This window comes from Pygocentrus nattereri, chromosome 2 (assembly GCF_015220715.1).
Source record: "Pygocentrus nattereri isolate fPygNat1 chromosome 2, fPygNat1.pri, whole genome shotgun sequence".
Taxonomy (NCBI): Eukaryota; Metazoa; Chordata; class Actinopteri; order Characiformes; family Serrasalmidae; genus Pygocentrus; species Pygocentrus nattereri.
In genome coordinates, this window is record NC_051212.1 from 15,247,335 (window position 1) to 15,260,190 (window position 12,856).

General features: G+C 40.3%; 1 protein-coding gene across 1 annotated transcript in view; it reads right to left on the reverse strand.

Annotated features, from left to right (window-relative positions):
- Positions 1-335: 335 nt before the first annotated feature.
- LOC108416742 (carcinoembryonic antigen-related cell adhesion molecule 5-like) overlaps positions 336-12,856 on the reverse strand; it is a 42,462-nt gene continuing 29,941 nt past the window's right edge. Inside the window, exons 2-6 of the mRNA XM_037547469.1 lie at positions 5,837-6,112; positions 3,631-3,909; positions 859-1,107; positions 637-738; positions 336-496 (exon numbers count right to left, since the gene is read on the reverse strand). Of these exons, the coding sequence (XP_037403366.1) occupies positions 468-496; positions 637-738; positions 859-1,107; positions 3,631-3,909; positions 5,837-6,112 (935 nt within the window). The 3' untranslated portion in view covers positions 336-467. The remainder of the gene's footprint in view (positions 497-636; positions 739-858; positions 1,108-3,630; positions 3,910-5,836; positions 6,113-12,856) is intronic.

Here is a 12,856-nt window from a genome sequence, read left to right on the forward strand (position 1 = left end):
GTCTAGCCTTCAAACGAAAGGAGATATGACTGAAAAAAGATACTACAGATGATAAAATACCACAACAACAACTACAAAAACAATTATAAAAGAAAAATACATCTTAATAAATTAATAAACTCTTAGCTTAGATAAAACATGCAAACTGTTCCAATGTGATTATATTTTAAAAGGAGATAAATTAAACTACATCAACACTACTCTTGCATATTTATGATGAAAGTACAATGTTTATTACACTATAACAATAAAATATTCTGTGCTTAAGCAAGCCAGTATCAACTGTTTATAAAGACAGAATTGAAAAAATAAAAATAATAATAGTGACAAACAAATGAAGACGTGCAAAACTATTCATTAAGCATGAACCTGATTTATTGTGAATAAGAGAGAAAGAGGTTTAAAACACACAGTTGAATAATTCTAATGTAAAACTCATGACACTCATCATCATGCTCCAGCTTCTGTCACTGCTTGTTCTCCTCATCAGGTCTAGCTGTGAAATACACAGTGATGGACATTACTAATGAGTCAAAGCTCAAGTTCATATATTAATAGGGAATATTAGCTAATATTGAAAGGTCCATCTGAGTGTGTTTGTTATAAGTGACCCACAGGAAGACTGTGAGTTCTCACCTTGAGCTCTGTAGCATTTGACCCCCAGCACAATGGTCACCAGCAGATACGGAGACACTGCCATTAAACTACTGAGCAGACTGAACACGGAGAACGAAGCTCCTGAAACACAATGAAATAACTGCAGTGTTGTAAGCGTTGGACGGATGATATTATAAAATAATAAAATACAAAATAAAAACAAATAAATAATTTAAATGCTTTCTGTTAAAATCAGCAAACCTGTGACTGAGATCCAGCTCTGTGGAGACTCTCCTTTCTCTGGGTGTTTACAGTGGTAGAGACCTTCATCTGACTTTGAGACGGTACGGATGGTCATCTCTCCTGTAGTCTGAGTCTGGAGGAGTGATCCATCTTTATAGAACTCAGCTGTGAGGTTTGAGGGCTTTGGGTCACGATATAAACAGCGCAGAGTCAGAGGATCTCCCTCAGTCACAGGATGAACAGGACTGTCCAGAATCACAGAACCATCTGCAGGACAGAGTAAGAACAACACTGAAGAAAGAATCTGTAGAGAATACAGGAACTATAACTCAGAGATCTCTGTACTGACAGATCTAAAGATGTAAATGTGGGATTGATACAAATTCTTTATGTATTTTCACACAGTAAAATCTTCAGTAGAAAAAGGTTTTCAGGAGTTTAGTCCTGGAGTAACTTCCTCTTCTACTGGTACTACTCTGTCATTTTACTTCCATCTGGATGGCCTTTAAACTGAAAAAAGTTGCTTAAAGGTTGCTTTAAATTTACTTGATTCAAATGTGAACATCCACATTATTATAATACATTACATCAATATATTTAATATGTATAAGTACTTAGGCTGATGTAATGTATTTCATTTGTGTGAAAACAATGTCCAACTCATCAATGGCCTCATTCAATATTCAAGTTTGGTTTATATTCATATGTATTTAGAATAGAGGGCATTCAAAAATCCAATTAAATTCATTCACTAGAGCAGCAGGCTTCTACGTATTGAAGGATAAGTGTAAATAGAAGTGCACAGGGGGCAACAGGGGAAGGAGATACTGCACACACAAGAAGGGTATTGCACATACTAGACAAATACGCCAGACAACAAGTAACAATAAATAAAAAAGTGTCACCAAACATCCAGATGACTGTCAGAGAAGAATGAGATAGAGGGCAGTAGTTGCACTGACATTACACTGTGTAGTTAAGTGTAATACTATGTAGAGAAATACAGGAGATCAATGTAAGAGATCAAAAGATGGGAAATACAAACAGTAAACTATTGAACACTACAGTGTAAAGCTGCAATATATACACACTTTCCCAGAACAGTTATATTTCTGAGATACATCTTATAGAATTTTCTAGATAAACCGTGATACAAAATGTCCCTGTGCTGTAGGAAAAGGTGCAAGATGCAATATATTCAATATAAATATAAATAGGGAGTACAGGGCCAATCAGTGTTAGCTGACGGGTGATGCACACTGTGCTGCTTTGAAAGTTCTTGCCAGAGGGAAGTTAGAAGAAAATAACATCAGCTGGGAGAGACGCATCCAAGATGAGAGACTGAGCCCTCGCTCAGCCTGGGAATGCATGAATGTCCTGATGATGTGTGAGATCAACGCCTGTGGTTTTGGAAAATGTTCTGACAGTTCTTTGATCATTTTAGTCCTCTATTTAGTCTCCTAGTGTGCGTATCCATATTAAACCCTTCCTGAATTGGAAAACAGTGGATACTCAATCATTTGTTGATCCTGGGTGGTAGAACTTTCTACACTAGCAGCACGTTGGCAGGAGGAGAAAGAAAATCCAGAAAATCAGTGAAGCGAGATCCCACAGGCTGATTAAAGGGCCGATTACAATGGCAGCTGATAAAACATTGTGTATAGTCCGGGGTCGGGCACTTCAATCAGATTTGGTGTTCTGGGTGCGTCTGCCTGTTACTAAGCGACAGCAGCATCATAACTGTCAGTAAGTTGTGCTAAATATTGTTTCGATATGTAGAGGCAGAAAGTTCTGTGATTTTCATTAACTAGCAAGTGTGGTGCTACCAGAAATAAACTAAACTATATGGTTATCTGTTTATTTATGGTCACACTAAGTTTGATCATACAGTTCTGGGTACTCAGTGACTACAGTCATTATTGAAGGCCCACCTTCCTTTTGATCTGACTGGTCAGCACAGAAAATACACCTGTGACATAGACTAGCTGGCTGCTTTGAGTTTAGCACCTGGAGTGCTCTGTACAAAAGACAGCCATACTTAACACAGACAGCAGAGCATCAAAACAGCGTGCACAATGGTTTTACCTCAATCTGAAAATGTGTCCAGTGTAATCCCCCCAAGGCTGCCGTACGCTGGACACGCCAGGAGACAGTAACCACAGACAGTGACACCACTCAGCATCTTTCTATTACCGTACCATATTAAACCCAGACCACAAATCCACAGTAAGTGGCTTGAACTTTACAGTGGGAAAGATGTGGCTGTAAAGTCTTTAAGATAAACAGACAAATGTGTTGATTTGTTGAACCTTTTAGCTGGAAAACAGCAAGTGTGTGAAACTTTATTTAACTGATTCCAAACCTAAACGATGTTGAAAGTTTTACTCTAACAAATCTATATGAGCTGCGCTTTGCTACATCTGCTCCCCAGGCGGTGCCGAGCTTCTGGTAGAGTGTGCTGTAGTCTTTAACCAGCTTTAGTGGTCTTTCTCTGCTTCCTTCATTGGACTAAAAAGATAACAAACTCTGACCAAAACAAAAGATGCTGGCTCTTCACTGCCCTCTAGTGGAGAACAGAGTTCAGATCTCTCATGGTTCTTATAAAACATGAATAATGATGAAGAAATGCTTGTTTGCATATTGAAAATCTTTTTTTACTATTTGACTTTTAAGCCTATTGAATATTTATAATACTCCATTAACTCTCGGTTTTCTTTGACAATATGACCACATGTGACACAACATTGAGGTTTGAACAAAAGTGATGCTGATGAAATGATACAGACTCACTGGTCACTGTGATGCTGACAGGATTGCTGCTCTCTCCAGATTCAGACTCACACCAGTACACTCCAGTGTGGGATGTGCTGAGGGAGCTGATACTGCATGTAGATCCTGTAACTGATCCCAGGCCTGATGAACAATCTGACACCTTCTCACTGTGTGTGTATCGTCTCACTCTCCATCCAGTAGAGTCACTCTGTCCCTCACAGCTCAGTGAGAGAGAGTCAGCACTAAAGTGTTGAGCTCTACTGGGACTGACTGTCAGAGAGTCTGAACGGGTCGTACCTGTAAAATACAGACTTTAGCATCAATATATAAACAAAACAAACGGCCAAAAATACATAAATAAATAAATTACTAGCACAAATGCATCAAATGTCTCTGCAGTAACCAAATCTGATATTTCTGTGTACTTTAATGTAACAAGTCATAACTTTATTACAAGGTAATTTTGGACAATTTCTATTGGTTCATTCATCTAACTAACATGTTTAACACACGGTAAATGATTCATTCAGCCTTATGAGTCCATTAAACAGCAAATTATCCTCACAGTTTCCATGTAAATGAGTCCTAATGGAACTTAAAGGGCTAGAGAGACACAACAAACTAACAGGCTAACAAATTTTCAGTCTTTCAGTTCAGTTCTTTACAGGGATCTTCTCATCCCTACAGCACAGTCTGATCATTTCATTCCTGCAGTGTTTCAGCCTCACACATAATGCACAGTGACTCCAGTGGGTGGAGCATAATGGCATTAATAACCTCAGTTATGATACTTTGTTTGGTTGATTGTCTAAGTGAAAATAAGTGAACACATCCTCTACAGAGAACACATAAATATGGCATATGTCCAGAAATCTTAGTGCACCGATTCTATTTATCTGCTGAATTTAAACTGTTAGAGGAAATAAAATTAAAAAACAAAATATAAAATTTGCCTTTTTTCTTTGGCACAAGCCATGTTTTTTGTGCTTTAAATGTGCAGAACTTTGTTCTCTGTAGAGGATGTTAACTTATTGTTAACTTTCACCATCAAAGCATAAATTGCATTTGACTGTACCCCTCCCCCACAGCACCCCCCCAAGACCCTGACGGAGAAGCGGCTTAGGAAATGGATGGATGGATGGATGGATGGATGTATGGATGGATGTACCCCCCCCCTCTCTCTCTCTTTACTGATGTACAGAACTGTGCAAACCTTAGGCCCCTGAATTATAAAATATATTTGAAATGCTATTTAATTGGGCAGTAAGCATTTATTTACTCAGAAAAGCCTCATAACAAGAACCAATAATGTTAATACAATAAGAAGTCATTTTATGTCTGATTGTGTTTTTATTTAACCATTTCCAAACTTCTCCAAACAAACCTACGCGATGGCTGGAGGACGTAAGGCAAACCGTTGTGTAAAATGCACCAAATACTTTTTTTAAAACAAAGATTTCTTGTAAACTTTGGGACAGTATTAAATAAAGAAGGTAAGGCAGGTGTAAACCTCACAACACACGGGTAACAGAGTTTCAGAGATGAGCCAAAATAAAAAGATACGGTTTATCTTTCTAGACTATTTTTTTTCAATTATCTAACTTATCTAATTATCTAGTTATTTAAATTGTTCTTGTTTGTTTTTTTGCAAACAGCTGAAACGTATTTTTTTCTAACAAAACTAATTTGTAAAGGGGCTGAATAATAATAATCATTTTGATTGTGATTGTACATGCAGGCTGTTCATATTTCATATTTACCACTATATCACTGTCAACATTACATTAAAACATGTGTAGCTTCACTGGTGGTTTAGGACAGAACATTAAACTGTTGTAACTGACCGCTGGTTCCCGTCACCACCACTGTAAAGACATAATAAGTGATGAAGTTTTTCTCTAATGCATCATTCCACATCAAAACATTCTGACTCTGTTCACATCTGAATGACTAAATTACGCCAGAATCAGAATAATATAAAAATATATAGTATAATTCTCCTTTTAGGCAGCGAGTCAGTCAAACCAAAACTAGCCATGTGACACTTTATACATTCCTGTTCACACAGCAGGCTTGATCTGAAGTTCCCACACAGCCTTAATAAAACTTTTAAATGTTAAAGGTGAACTGATCATGAAGCTCTGTATATTAAACCTCTGCTGTCTGCATCCAGGTTATAGTCCATGTTTAGCACCAGATCAGTAGCAGAAAGTTTTCTACTCACCAGTGACGTTTATCCAGAGAGCATCACTGTAGTGAGTGTAGTAGACTGGGGTTCCTCTCCCAGCTCTGCACCAGTACTGTCCTCCATCAGAGACACTGACTGAGCTGATGGTGTAGGAGTGTGTTTCAGTCTTGGTCTCATTCTCAGGGCTCTGTGTGTGTTTGGACCAGTAAAACCTCCATCCAGCGGACTGATCCAGCTTACAGTACAGAACCACTGGATTTCCTATCAGTGCAGCTCCTTTATGGCTTGATGTGAGTTCAGGTTTAGGTTTTTCTGCAGTTGGAGATGAAGCACACAGTTCAGACTAAACTCCCACCCTAAACACTCAATTTATCTACCAAACAAATCAGTTTGTTGTCACAAATCCACTTTTCCCAGAGTTCAGTTAAAGATTGAAACCCCATGCTAAAGTAACACACAGAAAGCTTTAAGAACAGAAAAATGTCCAAACCTCTGACAGAAGCCACTAAACACACCTTACATATAAAAATACAGACAGCCCTGAAGGGGAAGACGACAAAAAAGAGAGTTGCTGAAGTTTCATCCACAGTTTTTTCTACTTCTGAGGTGCACTAGACAGGTAAGGTATGATAAAGAACTGGCTAACACGTTTAACCAGCAGCAGCAGCTGTTTTTTCCCTTACCCATCAGGAATCAAGGGAAATAGTTTTCACCAGGTCTCTGAAAGGTGAGGGGAAAAACAGCCACGCCCTGCTGATCAAAGCTGGTCTATAGTGCTGATTGTAGCCACAGTTGTAGCTCACAGTGATTTCTTTCACTTAGTCCTCAAAAGAGAAAGAGGAAAAAACGTGGCTCCCCTGCTGGCCAAAGATAGCATAGCATGCTAAGTGTTAGCTAATATTTTATTATCCTGTTCTGAGTTTTTAGGTTTTTGAGATTGTAGAAAAACATTTGGCTGTTTTTGGTTTCTGTGATGGACCTGCGACCTGTCCAGGGCGTATCCTGCCTTCCACCTGATGACGGCAGGTAAAGGCTAGTAGCTCAGAATCCGACTCAGCGCGGTAGAAGCTGGTCGCTCAGCTCAGAAGCAGCTGCATCTACTAGTAGCCACACGGGGCGGGACTGGGACAAAAAATCGGCCCTGGCATTTTTGGTTTAGACCGGCCCTCATAATTAGCAGAGCACAGCCGACTTGTACTTTACAGGGGTGCAACTACATACTTTCTGAGGTGGATGCAAACATATTATCGGTGCCCCCCCCAAAACCCCGCCCCTTAACTTAAAGTGACTGAAAAAAATTTAAATTAAAATCAAATATTTAAGCAGGCAAGCTAAAATAAGGAAATGGTAAGAGCAAAAAACAAGAAATGAGGATTTAATTAAGAAGAAATAAAATAATTCAGAATAAACTGATAAGTGGACAGGCTAAAATGTAACGCAATAAAATAGAGATTAATAATTAGAATAAAATATAAGCACAAAGAAAGAGGGTTAAAACACCAAGTTTATATAAAAAAGTAAATTATGGAACTAAAATAAACAGTAAAACAGAAGACAGAATAAATAAAAGGAAAAAATAAAAATAAATAAATGAAATAAAAAGGTAAAAGGTGAAAAGTATGGAATAAAATAAATAAAAAGGTAAAACAGAAAATTAAATAAATAAAAGAACCAAATAAATAAAAATGTAAAGGAAAACTCAACTAAAACAGTTACAGGCTGAATGTGTCTGAATGTGGCTAGAAACTAAGAGTTTAAGATGATTTAGTGCCACCAGCGAGCTGAGCTTTAGACCAGGCCGCCACGGTTAGGGTATTAACTAGAGTGTTGACTAGCTAGGTTAGCTAGCTAAACAGGCTACTATAAAGAGCTATGGCTTGACTAATGTCACTCGTTTTGAAGTTAAACCGAGAAAATAACCAGTTCAGGGTTAATCAGGTCGTAGCTGGAGAACCAAGTTTAGCTTTAGCGTTAGCTCGCTGCCTCACTGCTATCATTCATCTGGCTGGCTGGGTAATATTAATATGGCTAGCCTTAGCTAGCACAGTAACATACATCTTAAACTGAACAGGCGATCTCTTCTGATTGTGTGAATCTATTCACGGTGAAGTGCGGGATCTTTGGGGAAACTATGGAAGGTTTGGCCTCTATTAGATTCCTTTATTTTTGAATAAGTGCATTTGGGAACGCAGCAGTGAGGCAGCTTTACTAGAACCCAGTGGTCCAGCGCTACTTTCGTACCCTACAGTCTCGTTTTGGTAGACAAAGGTGACGTAGGTGAATAAAGCGTATAAACTGACCAACCTGCTGTCTTTCAACCACTTTGAGAAGCTTTTCTTCATCCCTACAACATCTTTTTCTCTCTCCCTCTTCCGTTCCCTATGGGGCGCGTTCTCAAGCGCCTGTGTTTGGGAGCAGATGACAGGAGGGTAGGGGACGGAGTGGATGGGCGCCTGATTAGTGCTGTGCTGTTTTTTGATGTGTATTATCAGACTTGAACAAACAGCTCTTACAGAAAATGCAGACTAGAAATAATTTTCCGGCATCGTTTTGGCGCCCCTCTAGTGCAGCGCCCATATGCGCCGTATACGCTGCATACCCCCTTTTTGCGCCACTGGTAATTTATGTATGTGGGGTTACAGAGAAGAGCGACATGGAAAAAAACTAAATTAATTAAAACATTATTGGTTAAAGTCACTGGATTCAGTCTTAGCATCATCATATCACAATCACCAATAATATTCTTACCATGTCAATATCCAAAACACTGAAAACCAAATATCTCTTTAATCATGGCAACTTAAAAAACTACTTCTCCGCTCCTCCTTTCCGCCGCTTCTGCTTCTCCACGCTGCCTCTCCTAACGCGCTCAACACTGAACGTAGCGGGAGTTACAGCGGACCACGCAGAGAGGGGGTGGGGCCGCTTTCGTCCTATATCCTGATTGGTCCACTGTCTATATTGAAGATGGGCCAATGGGCCGCCCACTCTAAATTGTGGGCCGGTCTCTTAAAAAAAAAGGGAAGAAAAAAAACCCAACAGCTTCGGCCCTTGAGGACTGTCGGCCCCTGAGGACTGTCGACCCACCAGGAAAATGCCCGATACGCCAGATTACCAGTCCAGCCCTGGCTGCATCTACTAGTGGCCACATGGCTACTAGCTGCACTGAAGCCCTCCATTTGCTTGGATCGTGTGCTTGACTTCTCTGTTGCGATAGGCTGTGGCTGCTCTGAGAAAGGGGTGCTGGAGGAACTGAAGGCCCATTTCAGGCGCTGGACTTCATCACTGCTCATGCCCGAGTGAGAGAAGCTGAGTTTGGTTATTTTTGCTGGACTGCAGGTGGGGCCAGAGATTTGCTCATTTCTTGGTTTGGGTACCCAAAGCTAAAGAACTTTTTACGCTCTAAATTTTTGGAGATATTCTTTTTACTCGGACTAAATGGGCACATTCCTCCCCCCCCACCCCCCCCCCCCCCCCCCCCCCCCCCCCCCCCCCCCCCCCCCCACACACACACACACACTAAGGACTGAAAACATTGCGGTTGAAGTTTCTTTCTGGATTATTTCAGGGAAGTGATCTGAAGTTCACTAATGCACCTGTTTCAGAGAACAATTGTAGTGTATCACAAATCACTATGAACTTGTTCTCTTATTTTATTTATTTATTTATTTATTTTGTTGTCTTTTACTGAAATGAGGTGTATAGAGGATTTCTTTGTCGTAGAAGCAGACAAGTACATTCCTGTTCAAGAGAATATATATTTCTGAACATATGATGGTATACAGCTATCAGAACCAGTAAATGAAATTTCCTTCTTTAAAATCTCTACTTGTTTCTTTACTGGGTTACATAGGAGGAAAAACATAGCGCCCCCACAGGGCCAGGAGCGTATTTTAAACTGCTAGAATAAAAAGACAAATTTGGCAGAACGTTCTGTGAAAGTATAAGGGTCTTACAGGGCACATGTTGCACAGCCATGGATTTGTGTGCAAAATATGATTTTGACCCTGACTGTCATCTTGAAAAGAGTAGGTCAGGAAGTTACCTTAGCCGAGGTACAAAGAGCATTTGATACTCTTGACAGTGTAATAAACACACAGCGTCTTGATGGGACACTGGCAGACAGTGTTTTATGCCAGTTTGAGGAGATTATTACTCCACTTCTTTTGGATGAAGAGCAGCCTCACTATGGGAAGGGTCCCTGTTGGCAGGTAGTTCAGCTAGATGAGTATAGCCCAACTACTATTTCAGAAGAACCCCCACCTGATGTCACTAGCGCTAAAGCTATAGTGCGAGTAATTGATGACATGACTATTAACTTTAAAGACCAATTAGATGAGTTGGCTAAACTCTACAATGTCAGTCCAGTAGCGTTAAATCGCCATGCTTTGGGTCAGCTTAGAGAGAGCAGTCAACAAAACCCAGTTACCTCTACTCCGGCCTGTAAACGTTCAGAATCACCTACTTCAGTAACCTTTGGGGCTGTGGACACTACAGAGATGGATTCAAGTATTGCCCAAGTGCACACCACAAGCACCACCACAGCATTCCCTGTTCCTACAGATGTCCAGCGTGTGATAGTAGAGCATGTTGTCAAACATGGACCAGAAGTGCAAACTCGTACTCCTTGGAAATTAAGGGTATTCTCTGGCACCTTGCCCAAACCCCCTAATGAGGTAACCTTTAACATATGGCGTTTACATTCTAGACAAGTCCTGAGTGATGCCAGCCTTTCTGAAAGTCACAAACGCCAAATAATACTTGACAGTCTGCTCTCCCCTGCACTGAGTGTAGCATTGTGCATTGGTGAAAATGCAGCTCCTAAAGCCTCTTCAAGAGTTGGAGAATGTCTGTGGGAGTGTTACAGGAGGGGAGGAGCTGTATATTCAGTTTTTGGAGACACATCAAAACCAGGGAGAGAAGGCCTCTGACTGTCTCCGCAGACTTCATTCCCTTTTGCAAGATGTTGTAGAGCGTGAAGGTCTTGCAGGTGAAAATGCTGACGAGCAGTTATTGAAACAGGGGGTGATGGGATGACGTTCTGATTGCCACCCTGCATTTAAAAGAGGCATTGTCTGGCTCAGCTAAGAAATGTGTGCCCTTTTCAGAACTTCTTCTAAAAATAAGAACTCATGAACAGGTTACAGTCACACTAGAGATGCAGGCAGAAATAAATAGTTCTATACTCTCTCAGTGGTACGACACTGTCACTGGGGCAGTACCCTTTTTCTCACTGTGGTGGTACCCTCAGGGGTACATCTCAGTAGCTTAGTCAGGGAACATAACTGAACCATAATCCACTGAAATGATATTTTCTAAGTTGTACTGACTCCACACTCCCCGCCTCGCCTGCAGGCTTTTTATTTCAGTGTTCTGTTTTAAAACATTAGTTTATAAAAAGGTACAAATATCTACTTTTCCACTAGGAAAAACTTATTTAAGGTACACAGTTGAACCTTCAAGCCGCTGTTGCACCTTTGAGGATACACTTACATTATTTGTCCCTTGATGAACGAATCATGTACCTGCATGGTGCCTTTATTTCTAACAGTGTACAGAACCTTTTAAAAAAGGTTCTATATAGCACCAAAAAATTCTTCTATTGTTACAAGCTAAAGAACCCCTTTTGCTCTTATATAGAACCCTTTTGAAAAAGGGTTCTTGGAGTGTTCATGGTTCTGCACAGTACCATTTTCTTAACTAAAGAACCCTTATGTAGGTCAACTTGGTAGATACAGTTTCCAAATGCGCTGCATCCTGCTGAGTCACATCAGGCCTTAGTCTATTGCTAACAGCAGAGCAGACATCACCTCCCTAATCCACCACTTCTACCTTACAGTGGTAAACAACAGCAACCAAACAGAAGACAGGATTCACACAAACACAGCCAACACTTCACTGACCAACAGCACCTTCACTATAAATCCGCTCACCACAGGCACAGCTTCTGCCCAGTGAACACCACATGATTGTGACTTTAAGTCATCGAAGTATAACTTGGCTGTATAAGCAGTTTAGGATAAGTTAGATGTTTGCTTTGGGATTTTGGTTCTTTAGCTTTGTAGCTAAGTAAAGACCAACTTAACTACCAAATTCACAAAGAACTGACAATGACGACGTTATGAAAATTAGTATTTTATCTTTGGATGTGTAGAGATTGACATACTCTCCTCTACCGGGGACGGGATCTTACATTTACTCTGAACTCCAGGTCTTTAACCATAGCTAGAGCTACAAATTCAAACACTGATAATGGCCTGAAGCAAAGGCAGATAGCAACGGTTACTAAGCAGTGATGGCTGGCTGAGGGAGGGCTGAGCTTGTTGGAGGCTATAACGATTTGATTGGCGATAATTCGGTGACGGCACTGACAGGAACTCAAATTTGACAATCTGAGCAAATGCAGATTAATTTAACATTCTGCCCTGTTTGATTGTGATCAGTCATCGTGGTGTTGTGGTGGTCGTTGCTGCTGTAAAGACGAACACAGGCTGTGGCGATAAACTCACTTGTACAGAAGCAGCTGCTGTAACTGATGAAGAGACTGACTCAAAGTGGGAGTTGCTGGTACTTTCACTGGTTAGTTCTGACCTTTTCTGTGTCTTTCGGAAGAAATAAGCAGTGATCTGTGTTTAAACAGCTTATTACAGTAATCCACTGCAGCATCTCACAATAGTAGTGAATATATATTCAGTGTCTGACTGAAGATCAACACTTTAGGGAGGCAGTTAGTGTTCTGATTGAGTTCTCTAGCAGGACTGATCCTGTATCAGCAGTCTCACTGCGCTCTCATTAATAACTGTGTAGGTACACAAATTAATTATGCGTGTGCTCGCATCTTTTTAGAGATGAAAAAGAGTTATGAAGTAGTAGTTTAATGAAATGTATACCATTTATATATAAAGGCAAATCAACATTTTCAGGTGGTCCTGAAGAGGCCAAACAATTTTAAACGTGTGCTCGAGCTTGTATTGTTACAGCATCTCCTCTGATGGTGAGAGTTTCTCTGTTTACAGTGTGATACTCAGACTGAGACACTGCAGTCCATCTACTCTG